Raw genomic sequence first — 26,508 nt, 5'->3', positions numbered from 1 at the left:
CTTAGCAAATTTTGAAAACTTGAATTATTCTTTTGATGCTATCTTTCATTAATTCTTTCATATACACAGAGAGAGAAATTACTCTCCAAGAGTATTAAGCATACATAAGGGACTTAGTGCTGTGCAGTAAATATGTGAAATATGTTATAGCACATTTTTATAAGTGTTGTGTAATATCATAGGAATTTAAGTGAAATTGACACAGCTTAAGTTTTCACAGCCATTAATATTCCCATTTCTTGTATAGTTGAACAGTGTCATCATTCCCCTGGTAGATATCTAGCCACTGGTCAATGGCCAGAATTCACATTATGTTCTACAGGTAATGCTTATAATAGGTACACTTTAGTAATGCAAAACTTATTTTTTCATTACAATATGTTTAATTTATTTTAGTTACAAGAAGTAGTAGTAGCAGATATGATTATTTGAGAAGGAATGTAAACTGTTAGTTTTTAATATGAATTCATATTGATCTCGTGTTGTTCATTTTTTCAGTTGTGTCACTTACCTTGTTATGCATAAGTCATTATACCGTATACATTAATTAAGAAATTAACAATTTTCATTGTCAAGCCCAAAATGTTTGTGCTAGACATCCTGTACTTTGGTGTTTCTTCATCTCAGAAATTTCAGTGAGCTTCATCCCTGTGTTTGAGCTTGTTTGCAGATGATTGATCAACCGTTTTTAAATCTTCTGAACTTATAATATGGGACAGGTCTCAGTTTGTAATTTACCTTATCTTAGGATTAGTGTCTTATGAGGCATTGTTTTCAGTCCTTTAAAAAAACTTTCTCAAGACTCTTGTTATCACCTTTTTATTCTTTGGAATATTTTTCAGTATATGACCTTTTTACTTGCTGTTATGACGTTTGAGTATTAAATAATAAAAAAGGAAGGAAATATATTTATGTATTATCTAAATAAATAATTTTTTCTTGGTATTTAGTGTACTAGAAGTACAATAAATATGAATTATTCTGTGCTTGCTTATAGGTATTCAGTTATCTGTATTCAGTATTGACAAGTGCCAGATGTCTTCCTGGGGCTTACCAGACAGCATTATGAAAGCTTATCAACAAAAAGGGATTTATACCATGTTTCCATGGCAAGTAGAATGCCTTCAACAAGGAAAGGTCTTGCAAGGTGGGAACTTAGTTTACTCAGCCCCAACCAGTGCAGGCAAGACGTTAGTTGCAGAGATTCTCATGTTGAAAAAAGTCTTGGAAAGCAAGAAAAAAGCAATAATGATCTTGCCATTTGTGTCTGTAGCTAGAGAGAAGATGTTTTACTTTCAGGTAAGTGATAGTTATTTATAAATAAACTTACCAACTGTTTCTCTCCACATTCATTAAAGCATAATTTGTTTTCCAGAAAAGAAGAAAAAAAGTCAAAGGGACAGATCATAAGTATCAAGTTGAATGATCCACCCCAGTCCTATTGTTTTTATAATCATCATGCCAAACATGGCCCAGTGGTTAAAATGCAAGATTGTGTATCTGAGGTTCTTTAGTTTGTACCTGTTACTGCCAAAAAAAATAGTGCTCTGCACTTTGGGGGTATTGGTGCATTATAAGAGTGACAGTGAAATTCCATTGTTTGATTAGAGTAGCCCCAAAGTGGCAGTGGGTAGTGTTTACTAGCTGCCTTTCCTCTAGCCTATCACTTCTAAATTAGGGATGGTTAGTGGAGATTGCCTATGAGTAGCTTTGTGAGAAAATTCAACAAACAAAAACTTAATTATTCAATACTCAGTTTAAAGTACTAGTAAGCAGCTGTAATATTATGGAAAACCATTTATTATACTTTACATATTACTGTCAGTGACTTTTTATATCCATACTTGTATATCATGTAGCTTTACTGGGTAAGGAGTGATGTTTGTGATATAGATTGTAATGTAATGGTTGGAGACGGCTTGAATGGGTAATGAAGAAAAACTTTAATATAAGTTTAACATAACAGCAAATGTACAATGTTTCAACAAGGTTTTGTCATCATCAGGTACCAAAACCATGTCGAAACGTTGTACATTTGCTGTTACGTTAAACTTATATTAAAGTTTTTGTTCATTACCCATTCAAACCGTCTCCAACCATTATTAGTCTCAAAGTGGGTTCCTCGTCATCGAATTCGAGATTGTAATGTATTTATAAAATAACATTTAAATTGATATATTTCCACATGAACATCAAAGTGCATATTATTATAATGACAGAACAAGAACTGCAATGAACTACTGCTATTTCTAATACTACCAACTAAAAAAATGTGGGTCATTCAACTGAACATAAACCTATTTTAACTGTGTTACTGTTGGAATACTATATTTATTAATTTTTTTAATTTTATAAATATATATATATGTTTTTACTCAATGCTGGGCCATAGAGTACACACAAAACAGAACTAAACTTTGCTTCTAATTAAGTTGCATCTTGTGTATTAACATGTTTTACAAGGTGAAAGTGAAGTAAGAAAGCACTTAAAACTTTATATTGGAAGTGTGAATGTTTTGCCTGAATTATTTATGCAAAACATTCACTCTTCCAACACAAAACTTGAAGAAAAAAATAGCATAATGTTTTCAAAGATATTACTTCTCATTTGTGAGCACTTGTACTCGGACATCTTTCTTTTTTGTCTTGCTTTAAGTTTGAGCTACAGTTATTTCTTGAGGTGATTATAAGTTTTAATGTACCCAGTTTTCTTGAACATTGCCTTAATTCTATTTACTTTTAGTCCCCTTTATTTAAAACATTTGCTATTGTCAACTATTGAAGCATGAAAAACAAAGTCAATGTCATCACTTCGGGTGTCTCAATCTTGACAGGCTTTAGGTGCAGGTGATCCGATGAAGATTTGTCTACATTTATTCGCATGGAGATTGAATGTTACATGGTCAACCTCTATTTCCAGACATTGCCCTACTTCCTCCTGAACAAGTTGAACCTATGCAGGCTATTGAGGACTTTGATTGCCTGTTTCCACCTCCTGAATTTGCCTGCCTTCCCATTTCTTTCCTGAGGATTCAGTTCGGCCTTCCACATTTTTTTTGGACTTTATTTCTCAGGTATGGGATGTTTTGTCCCTTGCTCCTACTTCATATGACCTATGTCCTTCCTTACTGCATGAACATTCTTCCCAACCTATTTGGTTTTTACCCCTTCTCATTCGGTTCCATGCTGAACAATTTGCCTCTCAGTTAGACGAAGGAGTTAGCATGCCTCGTCCCCCTATGGGCTTTGGACCAGTCTGCTCTCACTTATCATCATGTAGAATGTCCTTACCTCGACCAGCAACTGTTGGGTTCTGTTTTATCTGTATGACCCAGAAGGTCCCAACAACTGATAAACCATGTATGTAATGCCAGAGCTGAAGACGACAAATGAGCCAACATGGAGGTAAGGAAGGGGAAGATGTCCCCAGAAAACCCCTCAGGATTTCTGTGAAGAGCCTCAGACAGGAGATGAATTGTGGAAAGATACTGCAGAAGAGTCATGAGGGTAAGATGTAGGCAGGAATATTAGGCATGGGATAAACTAACAGGTAAATTGGGGAGGATGCTGTCTTAACTAGGGCCCGTTTACCTACACCTTATCTCCAGGATTTACATATGGCTCATTTTTTATGGTGTTTCATTTTCGATACAGTCCCGGAGTCTTTGGAATCTCAGGTGACATCAGTCTCACAACAGTCTACCCTTTCCAATCTGGTAGCCTGTGTGTCTCATTCAGAGTCAAGTGTGGCACCAATTTCTGTTTCCCGTCATTATCCTTCCCATCCCTTACCCGACTCCTGGCCTTTCTTCATCAATGGTGCCCTTTCATCAATGATCTTTGGGTTCTTCAGGTTTTGTCAGAAGGATTCGAGATCCCATTTCTTGCCACACCTCTCTTGTCCCCTATACCTGTTTCCTTCCCTTCACCTGGGGATTAAAGTTGTATGTCAGCATCTATCAGAGGCAGTACAGGACCTCCTCCCACAACAGGCTATTGAACCTATTACCCATTATTCACAGTGGTATTACTCGTATCTGTTTGTTGTTCCCAAGAAAAACAGGGACTGGACGCTGTCATTGATATGTCCCACCTTAATCTCTTTATTCACTTCATCCGTTTCACCATGGAGTCCTTTCTCACCCTCAGGTGGCCATTTTCTCCAGGTTTATGGATGACCAAGATAGATGTTGCCAATGCTTACCTGCATATTTTTGTATCAGCACAGTCGCATCCTTATCTTTGGTGTACCAGTTTTGCACCCTACCCTTTGGGCTTGTTTCTGCACCTTATGTTTTTTGTCAGGTGGTCAGGACTTTTGCTCCTCATCTTCATGCTTATCCTTCATACAGTCCTTACATTGCTCACGTTTAACTTTAAATCTGCACTGTAAAGCCATGTTGACTTTCACTTTATCTTCCATGGTTTCGCAATGCTCACCATGGAGATGGGGTGTTTCACAACATTGCTTGTAAATGAATAACCTCACGATTTTTGCTTCATAAATTTGCCTGTTCTGGACCATACCACCCATGGACCTCGTGGGTAAAGCAGAAGCGGATAGTTGCTCATCCCTTCCATGCCTCTATTGGATAAATTAGTGTGGTCTGCTTTTCAAAATAGGGTTTCATGATCACCCATTGCACTGGCTCAGGTGATGACGTTCCTCTGGACTCTCCAACGCATTCTCACCCCCCCCCCTTTCTTCTAGTGGAGTATAGGAGTCCTTACCAATTATCAATTCCAAGCTGCTGGGGTGGTTGACTGTGAAGGCACCCTCCTGAATGGGTTCCACACAAAGATGGCTTTAACATCTTGGTGCAGAGTAGGGCGGTGGTGTTCTGCGTGTGTATATAATGTCATATCTTCCACTTTGCGACAATCAATACAGTGGAGTGATATGTTAAAATGCAGTTCACCTCTCTGATTGGGAGCCCTCATTCTATCCTTGCATGGATGTCAGTACCCCATGGGCAGGCTTTGGACTTAGAGTGAAGCAATCAACATAAATCCTCACACAGGTTTTGGGTTGTTTATCTTTCTCCCTCGATTTCCTCCGTCTGTGTTGTGGGTCACAGTGGTGGTACATACAATTGTTCCAGTTCTATCCTTGGCTATCCCTCATTCTCTCTTCTTATGTGGATGTTATTGCCATTTGGAGGGTCCCGGCTTGTTTCACGGTTGGAGAAGTTGATTGCATGCGATAGACATCCTTTTGATACCAGATGTCCAATTCCTGGATCGATAGCTCAGAGCTAATCTTTGTGTCATACCTGGGAATATGAGTGGCTCTCATTTCCCTGGTTCTTGGGTTTGAAGTGAAGGTGGTATGATCCTCATCCTACCCTTGCACGGATGTCGGCACCCCACGAGAAGGTTTTGGATGTAGTTGACTTACTGAGTACGGTCTGTTGCACCCTAGCCACTCTACATGCAAGGGTGCATCCTTGGTTACCCACTTTTCTCATTGTAGATTGTGTTACAATATTTCTCTGGTTAGGATCACTTTCTTACCACATTTTATCCCACTTGGATGTGCTCCTCTAATTTTCCATCCTGATATCTTACACATTCCACACAGGGCGAAGAATATACGTGGCTCAGAAGTGGTGCAATTCCCCTCTTCAGATCTTCTGATCTGACTCTCTCATCTATGGAGATATGCTTCGGATGCTTTCGGGGGTTCTTCCCTCACACTGGTCTCTCCTAATCAATGTGGGATATAGCTAATCTTGTGAGGGGAGGGAATTATTGTATCAGAAGTTATAATTTTCCTGTACTGAAATGTATTTCTGATAAGTACTTCCCTCCACTCACACTTCCCACCCATCCTCTCCACTCTGTTCTGGTGCTTTCATCTTCTGCCAAACTTTGAAGTGAAAGGCCAATAGAGGAGCATAGAGGGAGTCACATGTGTTATGTGAATATACTATGCTCCTATTGGCAGAGAAGTGATGTATGATGATTTACATGAGACACACGTTGGAATCACTTGATTCCAATGATGGGGGGGGGGGAGCAGAAGGCTTGTGGCATGCATAAAGAATCACATGCATATTTGATGAAGTAGAAAAATATCTTCAAGAACCTTTTTTTTTGAATGATTCAATCTATAAGGCTTTATGAAAAAGATTTGAACATAACATAAAAAGATACATAAGTCAAAATTATAATCAAGGACAACTTATAGGAGATGAACAAATATACATAAAATATGGTGTATTCATGAAATAGTACAAAAAAGGATGAACATTCTGTATACGTGTATTATTACCACAATATAATTAATTTTTAGAAAACATGATCATAATGATGAGCAGTCAGGTAGTATATATATTCATGACACATGAAATGTCGTTATGGACCCAGGAATATATTACATTTATACAGTGTATGGAAGGTTTATTGTCTTTCAAGTATTATATGAACAAAGACTTCTGGAAAACCTGACACCTGCTACATGTAGGTGTAATGTTCTGACTGTGAAATGTTTTAGTTTGCTTAAAAAGCATGACTGATATAAATCGAGCAGTGGCTGCTCAGAATGAGCAAAAATGATTACTCATAGGTATACAGGTGAACTTTTCAGACATATATTAGAAAATAATAATCATACAAATAATAAAATTAGGCCTGCATACTTAACACCATTACGTCTCTGATGAACCCCTGCTTGATACATATCATGTTGGGAAAAAGTGTTTTTTTCTTCTTTGGTTTGTACAAATACACTGATTTAAATAGGTTTTTGAATAAACAATAGTAACAATTATAAACTTTTTGCACTGACAGCAAATGTTTGTGATAGAATTTCCAACACTGCATTGGGCATTAACTTTTCTTTAAGCCAATGCAGTGTGTATGTAACATTCTTGTTTATTATTGGTAGTTAAGTATAACTAGCAGGAATACCCACCCTCTGGGTAGGTGTAACTGCTAGTTCCTGCAGAAGGCTATTGGGCCTGTGGCCTTTTCTGGAATTGTCTGACAGTTCTACAACAATGAACTCATACTTGACATTCAATAATGTTCACCATTCATGAGAAAAAGGATTTTATTGAAATTTTAGTTTTAAAATGAGCAATCATCACAGCATTACATCACAGAGTAGATTTGATTGAAGTATTTCTTTGTAGATGTAGTTATCAATGAAAGTGCCTTGCTTTTCTGTTGCCACACTCATGAGATTTTCACTAAATAAAAACAAATAATTTTTTTAAGTTTGTTGTTTGATTGTTTTATATTTGAAACTTACTCCTTTTTTGTAATTTTTATTGGTTAAATCTGAAACAAATAATTTTTGTTGAAATTTCAGTTGTTTTTGCTATAAAAATGTTGCCTGGTTATAAAAATATATGTTATGATTGGTGATGATCGGTGCATTAGTTTCCAAGATCTGAGTTTTGGATGTATATAAATCACAAGCTCCATTATAATAAGATGTCTCAATCTCTTGCATCTTGGAAAGTTATTTTTATTATCTTTTTTATTATACTGTTCAAGCATTATAAGTTTAGAGTAAACTATTAAAGAAATATAGGTGTTTTTTATCTCGCCATATTAATATTTGTCAAGTCAATATCACCTAGCATATGTAGAAATGTCTGGTCACAGGAAAAAAAGTGTTTGGTTTATGACTATTTCGTATTTTCTGCTCTGTAAATAGCTTTTAAGACTAGCTGCGTTTTTGAGACGTAAGTGCTAAATAAGCCAGTCTTTCTTTTAAAAAAAGATTTAAAGATGGTTATCTATTTATTATTAAGATTTAAAATACTAACATCAGTTTTATTTTACAAATATTTGGGGGGGGTTGAAACTGAACTCCTTTGAAAGAACTTCAATTTTAAAAGAAATGTTTGTTGCATTAAAAAAAGTGATTTAAACTCATGTCCTTATTAATACGGCAGAAAATCTAATTTATTTATTCCTTAAATATGTTATTTTGAAGTTAATCATTTACATGTATTTGCTCTTACTTAGATGATTAGATCATACATAAATGTGTATGTTATAACAGTAAAAGTGAATAGACATTCTATGTATGTTATCTTTATCGATAAATTTGTATAGCATTATTATATTAATCTACTCTCTCAGAGTATGTTTCAGGAAGAAGGAGTTAGGGTTGATGGATTTATGGGAAACCATGATCCACCGGGTGGATTCAAGAGTGTTGATATAGCAGTTTGCACCATTGAAAAAGCTAACAGTCTGGTTAATCGGCTAATTGAAGAGGGAAAACTTGATCAGCTAGGTACGCAATAACATGTATGTCTGTTTCAATTGCAGTAGAATGTTTATTTTGAGTAAACTTCAGGGATTGAGCAACACTTTTAATGAGGAGTATTGGTTAATTAAATCAAATACAAGCTCACCTAATATGAAAAGTATATGAATGAAAATTACAATTATTTGTTTTTTGTTGTTACTTGTTATTTTACATCTTTTACAAAATAATTTTGTAGATGGACAATTATGACAGTTTTGTGAAACTGTATTTCATTGTTTGTAGTATTTGTAAGTCAGTATTCAAACAATTAAAAACAGGAAATTCAGTATTCTTCCTATCTTTGATTTAGAATCAACCTTACACAGGTGAAAGTATTATCAGCAGAGAAAACTGAGTTATTTTGTTCACTTGTTAAAACTGAAGAATTTTATGTTTTAAGCATTTAAAGTTCTGATACGATATCTTACTTCCTATCACAAAAAGCTTTCTCGATTAGTACTGCCTTCTATTGGCATGAATTTTTAGCTCTCTACTAGCGTTGTAAGTCCCGTTTCTTTCTGCATGTTTACATGTAAATGATCATGCAGCAAACTTCCACCAATAGGAGTGTGACATTACTCATATTGTAACTAGTGCCCTCTATAATAATGCACTTGTTAATCACATTACCATTGGCAGTCTTACTGTTAAGATGTGTTTATTTTTGTTTGCAAATTTTGGAATCATTAACTTTAGTGCAATTTTTTTCTAGATCTTTTTTTTTCTCGTTACTTTTTTTCGTTTTCTTTAGTTTGAGGTTACAATTTGAAAGTATGCACTCACAGTTTCAAGTAGCTACAATTGCTACTACTGTTTCTGCTCAGGCAGGATTATTGACCATGTTTTCAGGGTGTGACCCACAGTTATTGGCCGATAACATGACTTCCATGATTCATAGAGATTTGTCTCATTTTATTCAACATTCACCACCATATGAGGAGTATCCTGTCTTGCCTTTATCAGGTTTGTCTGACAGGCAGGATGAGAATTTGGATAGCCTTTTTCCCCAGCCTGATTATACTTTTCAGACACTTGTCATTTCAGGAGAACTGATCAGGCTTCCTTCACCTTTTGTTGACTTGATCAATCAGGTATGTTCGATTTTGTCTTTATCACTTATTTCTTATGATTCTACCCCTACCCTCCTTGGTGATGAAGCTTTGGGTCAATGTTTTTTTTTTATCTTCACCGGATATTGGGGTTTATGCTAGTCGTTTTTGGGAACAGTTGAAATCTGGGGTTAGTATGCCTAGTCCCCCATGTCCATTGTACAATCATGCTTTTGTGTTTCATTGTGCCAACTACCCCTTTTTAAACTCACAACATTTGGAAATTCTTATTCCTTTGTGGGGTTTGGACCATAATACTTTGGTTTCCTTTTTCCAACCTCAATTTTCCTGTCTTCCTGACAGTTTGGAATCCAGGGTTGAATCAGCCCATTTACATCACTCCATTTCTTCCTTGGCATCTCGTTTGTCCCAACCTCCTGTTCCTGTATCAATGTCATGGCCACCTCTTTCTAGCCCTTTGCCTGTCCTGACTGCTCATTCTTTGATTTTCTGTAATCATTTGGTTGCTCACATTGTTTTCAGGGCATTCAACATTGATGACTTAGTACTCAGTTTGGGGCTGGTAAGGGCCAGGCTATTTCACTTTTCCCACATTTCGAGGACTGTTATGGTAGATCTTTGGGTTTTAAATGTGGTTTCTCAAGGTCTGGTCCTCCTTTTTCTGTCTCCTCATCCTATTTCTTTCCTCTCTCCTCGAGATCCCATTTCATGCCACCATTTGTCGGAGGTGGTTCAGGATTTAATTCGAAAGGATTCCATCAGACGAGGAGATCATTCTCGTCTGGTATGTTATTTTTTCCTGTTTGTTGTTCCCAAAAAGATGGAAGTCTGGTGCCCAGTGATCAATTGGTCATCTCTGAATTGCCTCCTTGTTGTTCCCAAGTTCACCATTGAGTCGTACTTAATACTCCGTTGGGTTTTCACTCAAGGTCTGTGGATGATGAAGGTCAATGTGTCATATTCCCATCTCCCCAGCACCCTGACATTTCCTTTGATTTGTTCATCATGGGTATGTTTTTCTGTTTTGGGCTCTTCTGTTTGGCCAAGCCTCAGTCCTCTATGTGTTTTGCTGTTTTGTTTGGTAATTTGCTTGAGTGCTTCATTCCTGGGGCCTTTGTTTCCACCATTACATGGGCAACTGGCTACTGCTGGCATCCTCACAGGCCGACTCTGCTCTCCATACTCAATTTCTTCTTTGGGAAGCTGCCTGGGTTGGTTGGCTCATCAAGGTGAAGTTGTTTCTCATACCTACCCAGTTTCTGCTTCATCTGGGGGTGTTTTTCAATTCATTTTTCAGTTGGGCCCAGCCTTCTCCACTTTGCTTGTGAGATATGGAACAGCTAGTTTACAAGGTCTCTTACTCACCTTCTCCTTCTGCATGAGAGGTTCTATCTTTTTTGAGGATGTGGGACTCTCTTGAAGTGCTCACTCCCCTTGGTCATGCCCACACGTGTCATCTACGGTGGGCTTTAATTGACTAATGGTGCTTTGTTTGAGATCCCATGGAAGCTCCTATTACCCTTCACTCTCCATTACTTATGGACTTTGCCTAATGGATGGATTGGACTAGTACTACCATGAGGGATCCTCTTTCTCTGCCTCGTCTGGATTGTCACATTTTTACCGATGCTTCTCTTTCCGGATGGGGAGCATATCTCAATAGTCTGGAAGTGTTAGGAAGGTGGACTTTTCCAGAATCCACTCTCCATTTCCATATCTTGGAGCAGCTTGCTCTTCAGCAGGGTTTTCTACCCTTCATGCTGTCTTTTTGGGGACAAGTGGTGAATTTGGACAATTTGATGGTGGTGTCCTACATCTCCAAGTAAAGAGGCACCCAGTTGAAGGACTTTTGTTTTTTGTAATTGGATCTCCTGTATGGAACCCACAGTCACCAAATTACTTTACTGGCATGTCATATTCTGGGTTCCATGAATCTAGTGGCTAATCATTTCTCACAACATGATTCTACCAATGGAGTGGTCTTTGAATCTTGTCATCTTTCTGGAGTTCTATGCTCATTGGGGTATTCCTGATTTGGATTTCTTTGCATCTCCTCTCAACACTAAACTTCTCTGTTTTTGGTTGCCTGTTCCTTATCTCAGGTGGATGTGGTAGATGCTCTGTATGTTTGTCCTCCTATTTTTGATAGTTCAGACCACTTCTTTTTGGGTTCTGTTAGTGGCACTATATTGGCCGGCTTAGACGTGGTTTCTGCTTCTACAGTGTCTGTTGGTGTCACTACTTGTCCTTCCCCCTTTATTTATTTATTCCCTGGAACCCTGCCATTTCACATGATCTTTTCCCCAGTACCCTTACGGGTTAGATTCATTAGGTCAATCGCCTGGCTTTTCTTCCCTTTCTCAGGATGCTTGTTGTCTTTTTTGCGTCTTTTCTCATAAAATCCTTCATCTGATCATGTCCCTGGCTGCTCATTTCTGTCTTTCTTTGGAGGACATCATCAGTGCAGGTATGTGGACTACCCCACACACCTTTCCATCTCACTACCTCCATCACAAGGCCATTTCTTTCCTTGGCGTTTCCACTTACCTCCAGTCACCATTTTACACACTTTGCTTCTTTTTGACTGGTAAGTACTCATTTTTCTTTTCCTTTACTGGGGCCTCTTGCTCATAAGTTATGGATACTACTCTGTGACGTATGGTACCTGAGCAGGTATAGTTAGTATCAAATCTACACTGTACATCCTGAAGTACAGTTCCAGATGTCACCAGGTGTTGGTTGTCATCTATACACGGATGTAGATAATTCTTGCATATTATGACATACCATAGGTTCATTTTACATACTATGTTGAGATGGAGTGTTCTGTAGGACCAGTCGTATATATATCTTGTGGTCTTTTGCTTCCTAAATATGTTTGTTCTGGATTGTACACTCATGGACTTCCTGGTAAAGCAGACAGGGATTTCTGCCCATCTCTGATGCTCTGTAGACATTGAGTTTCTTCCTACCGTGGGACTGATGTACAATTCCAGATGCGGCAAGGTGTTGGTTGATTGTTCCATCCATGTGGTAGGTTTGCTTTTCAAAATAGGGTATCTTGGTCATTCGTTGCACTATCTCTGGTGCTTCAGTCTTCCGCACTCTCCAATGCACTTACCAGTTCCTAACTGCTGGGATGGTGGACCTTGGGGGCTAATCCTCCTGAGTGAAGAAAATTCCACTTGGTTGAGAGAAGGGTGGTGGTATTCTGCTGGTGTTGATGGCATGATGCCCATCCTACCTCAGACCTGATATACAATTCCAGTTCCTGCCAGGTGTTGGTTGTAGCACTCTGCCATATATTTCATTATTGCAGTCTACTCCTCTGGCTGAGATATTCCTCCTTCCTGCCATCCTCCAGATGTTGGTTCATGGTTGAATCAGGTGTTGGTTCAAGACAATCCAGCCACATAATTCCTCACATATGTTTGGCTGGTACTCTCCTCCTACCATGGACTGAACAATAATTTCCCAATACTACCAGGTTTTGGACTGGAGATGCATCCCACATTAGAATCCCTCTTCATCTTCCTACTGTCTGCTGGACGTCAGTTCCCAGTGGATTTGATGTTGTTGAAACTGGATGAAACACATGACTTCCTGCACGTGTAAAGCTGGGTTCCCTATTCCTACCGCAGACTGGATGTGATATTCCCAATGCTACCAGGTTTTGGACCAGAGATGAATGCCTCCTAGCTCTCCTTTCTTCCTGTCATCTGCTGGATGTTGGTTCTTAGTGGGTTTGGTGTTGGTTGTGTTGGAGTGGCGCACATGCGGAGATGAGTTATTGATACGTAAGCTAGTCTTCCCTCCAAATACCAGTTTTTGAGGTGAAAGGGAGAGGACTTTTCCTACCGTGGACCTGATGTACAATTGCAAATGCCGCCAAGTGTTGGTTGAGGTCGAACTCCTAGTTATGGTCTGTCCCACCTGAGCCACTCGACACCTAGGAGTCTCCATGATAATGAAACCATTTTGGGGTCCCTCCATGTTTCCACCCTTTTGTTTTGGCAACAAGGGTGATGAGTATACCTGGCTCAGAAGTGGTGCAGTCTCCTGCTGTTGTGAGGTTTCTAATTCCTTTTTCACACTTCATGGTCATTCTTTGGGTGCTTTCTTAAAAAGGATCATCTTCTCACTGGCCCTCCACCTTTTCAATATGGGATTCAATTCAAGATATTGGAAGGTAACATTTTCCTAAACTGAAAATGTATTTACTAATAGATACTTACCTCTTCTCACATTTCCCATCTGTCCTCCCCATTTCTGCTGTATTGGTTACATTGGTCTTGGCCAAATTTGAAGTGATTCACAGGTGCATTATTAGAGAGATTGCTAGTTACGATAGGAGTAATGTTGCACTCCTATTGGTGGAGGGTTGCTGCATGATCATTTACATATAGACACACAGAAAGAAGCAGGAGTTACAAGGCTAGTGGTGAGTGAAAAATTTGCACTGATAAAGAGCATTACTAACTGAGAGGTAAGTATCTGTTTGGAAATGCATTTTCAGTTTAGGAAAATGTTAACTTTCCACTAGAGAACTATTAAAAAAACACATAACATTAGGGAAGCCTATAAATTTTATTGGTGACATTTTAGTGATGTACTTAAACATGGTGTTTGTCTCAGTGAAATGTAGTTGATGTTTAATCTTATTCCTTTAAAGAAAAACAATACTGACTTTAGTGGTTTTTTTTCTTCAGGAATCTTAGTTGTAGATGAGCTACATCTCCTGGGAGACTCTCATCGTGGTTACTTGTTGGAACTGCTCCTTACCAAAGTTTTGTTTGTTAGCAAAAGGTAAAAAGATCACATCCAAGTTTGTTGTTAATATAGTTTTGTGCAATTTCGTTGAGGGGCAAGTAATGACCATCAAAAATGTTTATAATATTGACATTTCTGTAATTCTATATCAACATGGAGTGTTTGATTATATAATTAAGAAAAAGTAAGAAAATAATATTTAGAGATAGACTCTTGCATGATAATGATGCTAAATACTTTTAGTAGCTTGAACTTTCATGGCACTGAAAGAAAAATTTTAAGTGTTATTAATCCCCCTCAACAATATATGAATGTTTTTGGGTTTGCTGATATTTGTGATTTTTTAAAAATGTTTTCAATTTTCTACTTGATTGAGTTTATTATACTCAACATGAATTTCACAATTTAATGTGAATACTTCTAAAGCCAATGTGAGTGAAGAATTTCCTCACACAGAACAAATTCATGCCATTTCTGCTGGAAGTTTTTTTTTTTCTGTGGGAGATTTGACAGCTGGCTACCATCATGTGATTGGGTCCATTATGCAGCTGGGACCCTCTGCTTTCCTCCCTTCCACTCACTTCCCTTCCCAATTTTATGAGCCTGAAACTTATGAGGATGAATTTGAGCACCAATTTTCACCTTCAGGTTTTCATTGTGAACTACTCTATCTAATAAATAATGCTGTCGGTTTTCCTATGCTTTCTTCACTTTATTTCTCAGATATGTACAATTATTTCACTTACTCCATTGATTTTTACTCTTCCTGTTAACCTTTCTTTCTGATTTCCTTATACTTCCTCCAACCCTTGTTATATAGGCACATGGGTTCACCTTTTCTCCCACATTCTTTTACCTCATACTCCCTGCCCAACTGACTCCTGTGTTCTCCTTTTTAGTCATACGTATTTCCTGTTCCTGGACTCCCAGGTTTGAGAGTAACCTTTGTCAATTTGGGGGGCAGATTCATTACCTGCTATTTCCCTTTCTGTAGCTCACTTTTCCTTTCTTTGTGATCTCCTTACTACCCTTCCTTGGTACCTCTCCTTCCTTCACTCATGTTGGTAGCCCTTCTCTGTTCCCCTCTTGTCCTTTCTCATTTCATTAATGAGCACAGTGTGCCTAAATACAATCACCCTTTTAGTATTAAAATAGTAAGAAAATGCCATGGTTTCCTGGACAGGAAGTACAAAAAGTTGTTTTTTCATCAGATCTGAGAAGTCTTCAATCAACAAGGATAGAGGTTTGCCACTTTAAATGGTGGATTTATATGTATGTATATATATGAATGTTTTAACACCTACTTTGTCTCTTTTGTAATAATGTATATATGTGGTTTTAACTACATTTAATGTTTACATGTACATATTTATCAGGCTTTATTTTTTACTTTAAGTGATTATATTATTGTTATACATTTATTACTGTTACTTTTTCAAAGTTGATAACATGATTGCATGTTGGACAATACATGAGAATGCATTGTTGATATTTTAAATTACATCAGCTGTTTTGTTCTGTTAAGTTTTGGTTTGTGTTCTGTAAAGTGTCTACCTCTTGATAAAGCTGTAAGGTGAAACATTGAGGAATTAAACAATTTTTATTGGGTACTGGCTGTTCGTCTTCATAAAATATGTATATACTTGTGCAGTTTTTTATTACAAAGAGGTAAGAGTAAACTTTGAGAAAACAACTGTATAATTCATGACATACCAAATGCTTCTAATCAATAACCATCTTTATTATACATGACTCATTCAATCATAAAAAAAATGTTATATAAATCTTTAGATTACTTGAACAAGTAGATACGAGGTTTTAAGAAGAAAACAACTACGTTTAGGTATACATTGTTTTTCATTTCTAAAACTCTAATCTTATCAACGTGCAGGAAGTCTCAAACTGAACTTTGCTAATTGTGTGTGTGTGCATAATGTAATTGCAATAGTCTTTTAATGCTAATAGTTTCTTTGTTTCATCTGACATTGTATAAAAAACTTGAATGGACTTCGATATTTATAAGTCAGTGTAACTAAAACTGTCTTAGTACAAATAGATCTGAGTGACTCCATCTACATGCAAAGAAATAAATTTTTTTTCTTTAGTTTTGATAGTGCTGGAGCTGACAATCCAATACAAGTGGTGGGCATGAGTGCTACCTTACCAAACCTGGACTTACTGGCTTTCTGGCTTAGAGCAGATCTCTATTACACAGACTTCAGACCTATACCACTAGAAGAACACTTGAAGATAGGAGATGCTATTTATGAGGTCCAGACCATGCAACAAGTTGCTACAATGAAGGATAGGGAATTAACAATTCGTGGAGATGCTGATCACACCATACTTTTATCACTGGACACTGTGGTAGCTGGGCATTCTGTATTAATCTTCTGTCCCTCCAAAAACTGGTGTGAAAAACTGGCAGAGAGCATTGCCAGGCAAGTGTGTGAGTTGGGACGGCCCCATCCTCCTGGTGTTAAAGCAAAGAGTAAGTTTATTAATACTGGGTTGCTGTTTTTCTGATTGTATGAATTATAGAAATCAAATATAACACAACCCATGGTTTAATACAAGAAGCATTTTTTGCATCAAGCATTTTAGACAGACAGATGTCCTTTTTTAGGTTTGGAAGTCTTATATTTTGTGTTGATTTTAACCATGAATCCCACCACTATTATTAAATTGAGCCAAGAAATAGCACTGCATTGTGATAATATTAAAGAATAATAATTTTTTATTGTTTTGAGATGCATACTTTTATAACATCATTTACATATTATTTCAATACAGTCTCATATTTTATTAATCTCCAGAAATATATTAAAAATTGACAAAAAGACATTTTTAAGATAATTTATTTTACAACTTCTTTATACCTTTAATGTTATAAAAAATGATTAAATCAAAAAGAGGTGTGCCTTTAATAATTGAATGTTCTTATTTTAAAAACTTTTATAGTATTGATATTTTCCTATCTTTCAGTTCTACAAGAAACATACTTATAAGTTAGGATTGATATCGTACTACACAAGTTCAGATATGCTTAGTGTTGAATATGCTGAGGTTCAAAAAAATTATTCATATTTAGAGCCCACGTGTTCTTTAACATTATGCTGTAAAATATATTACAGAACTTCAGTTTGAGTTATATTTTGGTGTTGATATCTATTGTACAAAAAATTAGCCTTTCAAACTTTATTTTCAGTAATAGCTCGTTTTCATTTTATAGAATCTAGCATCAGCTTTGGTTGTATATCATCTGAATCTAAACTCTTAGTAACTTAACCAACTTTTTCTTGTTTTGATTAAATTCATTATCGTTAGAGGAAGACCCTATATGTTTCAGTTTTTTTTAAATAGTATAGGTATGTAGTTGAAAAGAAGTGGTTAATAAATATGATAAATACTAAATGTATACCACTGTAATCATTCATTTAAAACTGTTTATGAAATATTCAGTTGTGCTACCCTCACAGAACAATTTTATTAGAAAACTTTATAAACCTTCAATACAGAAGGAAGTAATAGTTTTATACATTGATATTCTGTGACAGGGTAGTGTTTTAGTTGTACATGATTTTCATTCTACAAATAGTGCAATTGGTTTTATGTGCCTTGTAGTTTCTCATAACTACATAATTTTCGATAATAGGATTGATACTGTACCGTGTATATTGGTAATTTCTTGTTAATATACAAATGATGTGAAATTTCTGTTATTTTCTACCAGTCTAGGAAATGTGAGTAATAGGTTTTTTTTTGGTTGATTGGGGGGTTTTGCACAATGCATATGCTCTGTACTCTGAAAGTTCCAAACAAATGAACAGAAACTTGGGTTATGCATAACAGTTATGTGGTATTGTTTCAATAGCTTAAATTATCTTTTAGGTAAGAATTAAGGACTAAGTATGTCAAAACTCCTGTATATTGGTAATTTCTTGTTAATATACAAATGGTGTAAAATATAAAATTATTTAAAAACACATTCACAGAACCTGTTTAGCTATAGTTGAAGTTTTCTAGTTAGTCCTTTTAAGTCTCATTCTTCTACTTTACATTATTCATAGTGTAGTTCAAGTTTTAGGCCCATTGTAGTTGATTTGTATAATTCTTTCACAGTTCTGTAAAACTAATGTTTGATGTAGTACTGTGGTTACAGAGAGTAATTAACTTGTATATATATTGCAGCTCAGTTTTGATCAATGGTGAAATGGCCAACAAATATAATCATGGGAAGGGAAATACTTGCATGAAACTATAGGAAAATAGGCCTAGAGAAGTAATTGATGTTACTATTAGCAAAGTTTCAAAGTAACAGATAAAATATTTTAAGGCACTATATTGTTCTACTACAACATTATTACAAGTTGCACAGCCTTTTCTATTTAAGAAAATAATGCATATGCATTGTTGTGAGCTTATTTAAATGCAGATGATATTTTAATTGCAGTTTCTAGCTGAAAGCAAACTTCTGTTTGCAGTTGTTTTGATTTATTATAGTGCCACAAGAGTACTTGTTTGCATGAAATGCAGAATGATAACACAGCTAATTTCTTTTTTTTTGACAGTATTTACTTGAGAAATGATTACACAATGCTAGAATTAATGTTTGATAAAACATGTAGTGTAAGAGAAGCTTAGCCTATTCAATGATTGTTTCCAGTGTTCATCGTGGACTTGCTCTTCAGTTTAAGTGTTGTATGCAATACTGATATGTCACAGTTATATGCATTGTACTTATGCAAGGCAACTAGCTATGTGATACAAGATGTGAATGAAAAGCTGCAAAACATATATTTGTCTAAGTTAGAACACTGGAGATTTTTTCACTACCTACCAAACTGTTTCTAGTAATAATAATAATAATACAGTCAAAGCGTTTACTTAAAGAGCTACCCTTGCAATGATATACCTTATTAGAACTGAGAACCATTATAAATGTCTCAGAACAAATAATTCTGTTTTCTTGGGGCTTTTGATGTTGTTTTTAAGAGAAATATAAATGTAGAAATTTATACAATTATTGAGTATTTTCAAAATACATTTCATCGTTCCTTCTACCCCATAATTTTGCATGAATATGTTCACCATTATATTCAGAAATACCCAAGAAACCTGCTATCCTTAAACTATTAATGATTAACTTTAAAATCATAATTGCTTCATTTATTTCACTTTTCTTTAGTGTAACACCTTCTATGTTTTCTCAACATTTAGCTAACTGAATGTTAATGAAGTATTCACGATCAAACAATATTAAATAAGTGGCTGTAATTCATGGTACTAGGAAAGTATGTTAATTGATAAGTTCTTTTAATGTGTACATTTTTTTGCTGTGATTAAATAACTGGCAAGATCCATCTAAAATAATTAATGAAACAGCCAAAAATGTGAATAATCACTATGAATGCCGATGAGGCTAGCAATTTGGTTAAAAGTTTTATACTATGGTAAAGAAAATCCACCTATGTTTATCTGCAGAGCTGTCATTGTGAGGTCTCTGATCTGGCCGTTTAGGCTATGTGTTGCACAAGGTGCTGCTCAAGTTGAAAATACAAAAAACGTACAAAATGTCTGTAATTTAGACCTAATTATTCTATTTTTATAAGAGAAGCATAAGTTCTGGTGAAAGAGCACTTGTAATAAAATTAAACTCTGAACATTGTCATGAATTTGATAAAAAAAGTAAACTTAAAAAATTATAATTAGGCATGTGTAGCAAGTTTTATCTGGAAACATTTCTCTTGTCTAAACTTAAAAAACACACAATACAAATAATAAAGTATATTGTTTCATCAGGCAAAGTACATAATTTATATTATTAGTATTGTTCTATCTTAGGTAAAACTAAAGAATGTCAAAGAATTGGATCCAGACTAAGGGAAGTTTTGAATGGAAATATTCTTTCGGACATTTTAGAGCAATTGAAGTGTTCTCCATCTGGTCTTGATAACACATTAGGAAAAACTATACCTTTTGGCGTTGCTTACCATCATGCAGGTTTGTAGTGATCTTAGTATTATGATGTTCAATAATGGTACTGCAAAATTGTTTGCACAGGAATTTGATTTACTTTTGTGATTTTTCATTTTAACAAGGACATTGTACACAGATACATGTATAACTACATCTATAATTAACTCACTGAATTCTAATTTATTTTCACAAGAAAGACTAATATTACAAATGATTTACATCTGTCAAAGTTTAGTACAGTAAGTGTTAGGTGTACTTCATAATAGAAATAAATAGGATGTAGTCAAATTTTTCAACATTGAATATGAAGCCATTTATTAATGCTTATAAAACTGTAACGTAACAGCAACTATCTAAGTTGATCAGTTTAAACTACTTTTATATAATATTCTGAAAAACTAATGAGAAGCGTAATACTGAAATTAATATCCTTTATGTGTTGAGTATGTGTACGTCTCTATAATGAATCATAAGTGTAAATGATAAAAAGAGCAGGAATTTAGGGAGAAAAATGAGCAATGGAATGATTTTGGATTGTAGAAGGACTGAGAAACTTTTGAGTTTGCTGTGTTGTGGTTTTAGTAAATTAAAAAAAAGCAGAATTATGCTGATTAATTATTACTTAGTTTTATACAGATATTAAAAGAATATTGGCCTTTGTTCAGTCTGATGTCACCTACATGTAAAACTGGATAGTTTGTTGAAGATAACTGTTCTTTTTCAAAGATTTAAAAATCATTGTATAAACTTTGAAATTTCAATAGAATCAGTCATAGTACCATTTCCAATATGAAAAATGGCTTAAGGATGGGCAGTTTATATTTATGTGTCTGGTCAATTCTGACCTAACAAAAACACTATAAGGCTAAAAATGTGTTTATACTTTTATAGTTGTATATGTTTAAAAGCATATAGTGATATGTGAATTGTTTTTCTCCAAACTGGTGAAGTATGATTATAATTAACTATGTTTGTTATATGACATTAGTATTAGGCCTGTTATATTTTTAACACTGTGTTCTTTATCTAGTCCAATACACTTCCCTCAAAAATTAAAATCAAAATAAATTCTTGGAATACACACTATACAGTGCTAAAGACAGATTTATTGGTAGTAACCTTTTTTTTTTCATTTTTCCAACTTAAGTTCATTGATGTTTTATCTGTAACTAGAGATTATTGAAAAAAACATTAGGCTTGAACATCCTGAAGCTTTTAAATATAGTATTTAGTAAGGATTTGGCTATTGGTTTATTGATTAAAGCAAGAACAACACATTTCACCAACTCATAATCCAGTTGATTCAAACAGATCAGGCTGTTTCCACTGTGTTACTGGTGTGAATAAAAATGAATATGATTATAAAACTAAAATAGGATGTATATCTTTACTATATAAATATATGGAAGTAAATAACATGGGAAAATAGTACTTAAAGGTTACAGGTATAAATCCTTCTGTTTATGAAATCTTTAGTGCATTTAAAGATCTTAATAGAAAATCATATTTTAAGTTAATAGTTAAGATTATAACAACAGCTTGCAAAGTCAGAAATACCCAAGTCTAGAATAGAAATTGGTTTACATTGTGAATTTGCGAGACGTTTGTATGTAAGAAAATTTGTCTTAAAAGTTGGCACTATGTAGTACAAGTGTGTAGGCCTATCATAAAATTCAAAGTTACCACAAATATGATATATTGATAATCGTAACTTTTATTTAACTTTTTCGTAGAATGTGATGTTACTTAGAATGAGATCTAGTCCAAAACAAATATTGATCTATAGATGATGTTATGATTAACAATCGATTCTGCTTTAATCAAACCAAGCTTTGTGTTGAATTTGAGCTTACATTGAAAGTGATATTATATAAAGCTATAAGAAACCTCCACATGCACACCTTTACTTTCTGTATGTTAGATTTTAACATTGGCCTGATGGCAAAAAAAAAAAAGAAGAAAAACATTGTTGCATGCTGTTCACATTATCATTTAGACACAGGCAATTTTTAGATTAAACCTAAGAGTTTTAAAATGTACATAGCAGAAATTATTCTTCATTTTGTTGCCTAAGCTATATTATAACATTAATATAAATAATGTTTAGCTCTTAAACTTAATTTATAGAATGTAACGAACACCCCAATATATTGGAATTTGTTAGGACTGATGGCAATATTAAAAATCCTCTGGACATTGATATAGCAGTTATTGACTCCTAAGAATTGTTGTGCTTTAGGTGATTTTATTACTGTAGTATCATTATATTCAAGTTGTGACAAGTAGTTTAGAAACATTAAACTTTGTTAGACAACTGGTATTTACTGTTTTAAACAATTTTTCTGTATTATTTTTTATGACTGAACTGTTTACCATGATCATTGCTGGTATCTGTATAATAATAATAATAATAATAATGACTCTCAATCGAGTAAAATAATAAACTTTGTGTAGTTTTGATTTGTATTTTCTTTGATATCTATAATTAGATAATTTAATTATTAAGATATCTTTTACCTTGTATTTGATGTAAACACTAGCTTGTAACTGGATAGCTATTTCATTTTAGCCTCTTTATTAGTAATGTATTTTCATTAAATAGGGTTAACTTTTGATGAAAGAGATATTATTGAAGGTGCTTTTCGCCAAGGTGCTGTGAAATTCTTGGTTGCTACATCAACACTTTCTTCTGGAGTAAATCTACCTGCTCATCGTGTAATCATACGGTCACCATTGTTCTATGGTTCTGTGATTGATGTTTTAACCTACAAACAGATGATTGGACGAGCCGGTCGTAAAGGGGTTGACATCAAAGGTATTGCAATACATGTGTTAAACATACATATTTCTTTTTTAAATTACGGTAATAATATTCTAAACAATATTTACTTACAAAAATTAGACTACTTAAGTAGTATGTTGAAAACTTAAAAGTTTAAGGAGCCTAAGGTAGAACATTTTTGATTCTAACATATGATCTGAACTAAAATTTATCAAGGTTTTTATTCTAAGTAGGTTGGCTACAAAATCATGTAGTGTATATTGGTATTTAATGGGATTCCTGATCTTCATTAGTTTCAGTTGTGTGCCAGAAAAACTGCAGATTTGGCTGAAACTGTAAATCACACTGTGAAAGATGTGAAAAAAAAACAACAACAGATGTGTTGATCTTACAATTAACTTAGTCGCTGTTAAGTATATGCATTTGATTTAGTTAGACCTAAGTGCTGATGGTTAATAATAAGGTAAGAAGTAATACAGTTTATATATATTTTTAGTTTGTGTCATATAGAGTTTACACAAGGACTATCGATCTTAATTCAAAATATTTCACTTTAGTAACATTAGTAACAGTCTGTTTATCTTACAAGCTGAAAATTCAATGTGACTATAAAAACTGACTCAGTTAAACTAAAGGCAAAATAATTATTAGAAGTATATTAAATGGTTAGAGGTGTTGCCATAGGCTTGCTATACACTAGTGTTTGTGATTTCATCATAGGAGAAAGTATTTTGTTGTGTAAAGAAAATGAAAGAGAAAGAGCAATTTCTCTAGTGAAGTCAGATTTGAAGCCTGTCCAATCCTGTTTACTGAAGAAGGAAGAACACAGTCTCACTGGGAGTTTGAAGAGAGCAATTTTAGAGGCTAGTAATTCTGTGAAAGTCTCATGTACACAGTTAAAAATACATTTGTTTTATCTGTATTTCATTTGAGTGATTGTATTAATACATATTACATTCATGAGAATATTACCAGGGAATTTCCAAAACATTTATATGTAATTTCATTAAGACTGATTTGTGTGAAGAACTTTCTTTTCTTATTTTATCTTTTATGTCAGTAGTTGAAGTTTGTACCCTTCATTTTTTATCTTAGAAAAATCGTGGTTTAATATAGCTTGTCATTTTGGTAGCATGGAGTGTAGTTATTAGCTAAATATTAGAGTAAGTTTATTTGAATTAAATAAGAGTTACTTATTGCAACTTGAATTTGGGGTAATCGCATTATATAAAATGAAAAATAGAATAAAAACTGGTATCTAAAATAATATATTTACCAAAATTTCAGGAGAATATATTTAAGGATCAGTAAAGGACTTGATAATAATTGAATTCCAGAATGTTCTGTTAGACTTTTACTAAAATATGAGGATAATCTCCAAGATTTCATTTTTACAAAAGAAAACCATAAGAAAACAATATCTCACTAACTGTCACACATTTACTAGTTGTGTGGCTGAAAAGGAACGAAAATATGGAACCAACAGGACCACAAGTCAGCAATATACATTTTATAAAATATAAAAGTGTAAAATAGAGTGAATCCAATTTTGGGAATGAGTGAATCCAGTTTAGTGCAAAATCATTATATGTCCTTCAAACCAATATATAAATAAAAGAACAAAAGTATCTAATTTTTAAGATAAAAAAAAATGTAAATAATGTGATATGTTTACTTGGTATAATGTTAATGCAAATGTGTGATTTAGGATGGAAGAATTACATCATTAAAGTTCAAGTGTAACATTACAGTAAATACAAGACAAACAATGGTAGAAAGAGTTGTTTGGAGTTATATGTAATATGGAATGCACCTTATGCCACTAAACATTATTCTTAAAATGCATCTTAACAATAGGATAAAAATGTCAAGTAAGTGACTATTTTTACAAAAGCAGTTAATTCAAAACCAAAATTTAGGAGCTTTTTTCACTTTACTAATTTTTGTTGTATGTGTGTGTGTGTGTGTGTGTTTATGTTGGGTCTGCTTTTTTTTTCTCCAGTGTTTGTCTTATGTGTCATATGTTTGATATCCTGTCACATGCATCTATTAGTTTTGCTTTTGGAGGTATAAATATTATTAAATAATTTTTATAATTTATACTTACTAGTGGAGTAATTAGATACTGTTGTCCAAAATTATAAAATGTATCTTAATAAATTAGTCATATTAATTTAAAAAGGCTATCTATAAAATAACAAACAATTTAAAGGAAATGGCTGTTTATAGCAAACTGAAAATAGGACTCTTTTTGTTAGTTTTTTTTGTTGTTGTAATAAAGAAACCTAAATGGCACAATCACTGATAAGATGTAGTTGGCAAATGGTTATTTCTTATTATAACTTTTCATGTACATTCTTCGATCACAACTTTGGGGTTGAGTTAGTCCTTATGCCACAGCTATCCAAAACCAGCATAATTTTGTCCTATTCCATTTGTCAGGTGGTTGCTAGCGGTGTAGCAACAACACCAGAAGAGGTGGCAAGGTATGCATCTTGTACGCTATTGGCAGCTTCTCTACAGAAAGAGGAGAAAGGACTAGCTGATACAGGAACAGAGAATGCCATTACTGCCTGCATTGATTACCTCATGGAAAATGAGTTTATTATTTGTCAAACTAACCCAGAACAAGGTAAGCTAGTAAAAGTCTGTCAGATATATGTGTGTAATCTGAAAATTACACTATGCATGTATAGGTGTATTTGATGCTTAATATTTGATAACATATCAAAATTATGGAAAATATTTTTGGATATTCTTAAATAAAGATACATTCTTTCCTACTTATAGAAGGGTAAGAGCAGAGAAATTTTCAATTGCTATAATAATTTAATATTAAAACCTTTTTTTTTTAATTTTATTCAGTGTAATCTTATTAAACAGAAGATAACTTCTGTATATTCCTTTATACATGAAGAAAAATATTAATGTTGTTTATTAACAAGTTGTGAGATTACAAAATCTGCTCAATTGGGTAATTAGAATAAGTAAAGGCTGTATTTAGTCATTCATTCATGTATTTCTGTCAATTTGGCATGCATCTTCCACTTTGACTATTGCTGCTCTGTCCTGTACCTGATCTTGTAGATCTCTTTGCATTCCTCTCTTTCTCACACCATTCTTCAACCTTCTTTTTTTTGGCTGTTTTCTTGTTCTCTTTCCATGTAATTTCCATCTCTCCACCTTTTTTACCATTTTCTGATTCTACATCTTCTGTCCCATCCAGGTCAATCATTACTCCTTGCCAGATCATTCATTCTCCTTTGTCAATTTTATTCCTAAAATTTGTCTTAGACATCTACAATCAAAACCATTCAGTTCCTGTTGTTTTGTCCCTGTTCATCTTTCTGTTCCATACAGAACCAATAATATTACTTCATCATTATACACTCAGATCTTGGTCTTTATGCTGAAATCTCTTCACTTCTGCAGTACCTTACTCAGGTTAGTAAATGCTACTCCTGTTCATGCCAACCACTGTCTTACATATTTCCTATTGCCATCTTTGTCTTTTACTGTACTTCCCAAACATAAAAAACTGTCAACTTTGATTCTAAAGTTCCAATCCCTTCTCCACATCTTCGATGACGAGAAACCCCCTTTGAGACTAATAATGGCTGGAGACGGCTTGAATGGGG

The 26,508-nt window shown here is 34.5% G+C and overlaps 1 protein-coding gene across 1 annotated transcript in view; it reads left to right on the top strand.

Annotated features, from left to right (window-relative positions):
* Nucleotides 1-26,508, top strand: part of LOC106467802 (DNA polymerase theta-like) — a 67,919-nt gene that overhangs the window by 10,084 nt on the left and 31,327 nt on the right. The window contains exons 5-12 of the mRNA XM_022396659.1: nucleotides 998-1,299; nucleotides 8,098-8,254; nucleotides 14,049-14,145; nucleotides 16,215-16,600; nucleotides 19,954-20,112; nucleotides 22,691-22,903; nucleotides 23,591-23,733; nucleotides 25,313-25,502. Of these exons, the coding sequence (XP_022252367.1) occupies nucleotides 998-1,299; nucleotides 8,098-8,254; nucleotides 14,049-14,145; nucleotides 16,215-16,600; nucleotides 19,954-20,112; nucleotides 22,691-22,903; nucleotides 23,591-23,733; nucleotides 25,313-25,502 (1,647 nt within the window). The remainder of the gene's footprint in view (nucleotides 1-997; nucleotides 1,300-8,097; nucleotides 8,255-14,048; nucleotides 14,146-16,214; nucleotides 16,601-19,953; nucleotides 20,113-22,690; nucleotides 22,904-23,590; nucleotides 23,734-25,312; nucleotides 25,503-26,508) is intronic.

This window comes from Limulus polyphemus, unplaced genomic scaffold (genome assembly GCF_000517525.1).
Source record: "Limulus polyphemus unplaced genomic scaffold, Limulus_polyphemus-2.1.2 Scaffold83, whole genome shotgun sequence".
Lineage (NCBI taxonomy): Eukaryota > Metazoa > Arthropoda > Merostomata > Xiphosura > Limulidae > Limulus > Limulus polyphemus.
This window is presented reverse-complemented; position numbering and strand designations above follow the sequence as displayed.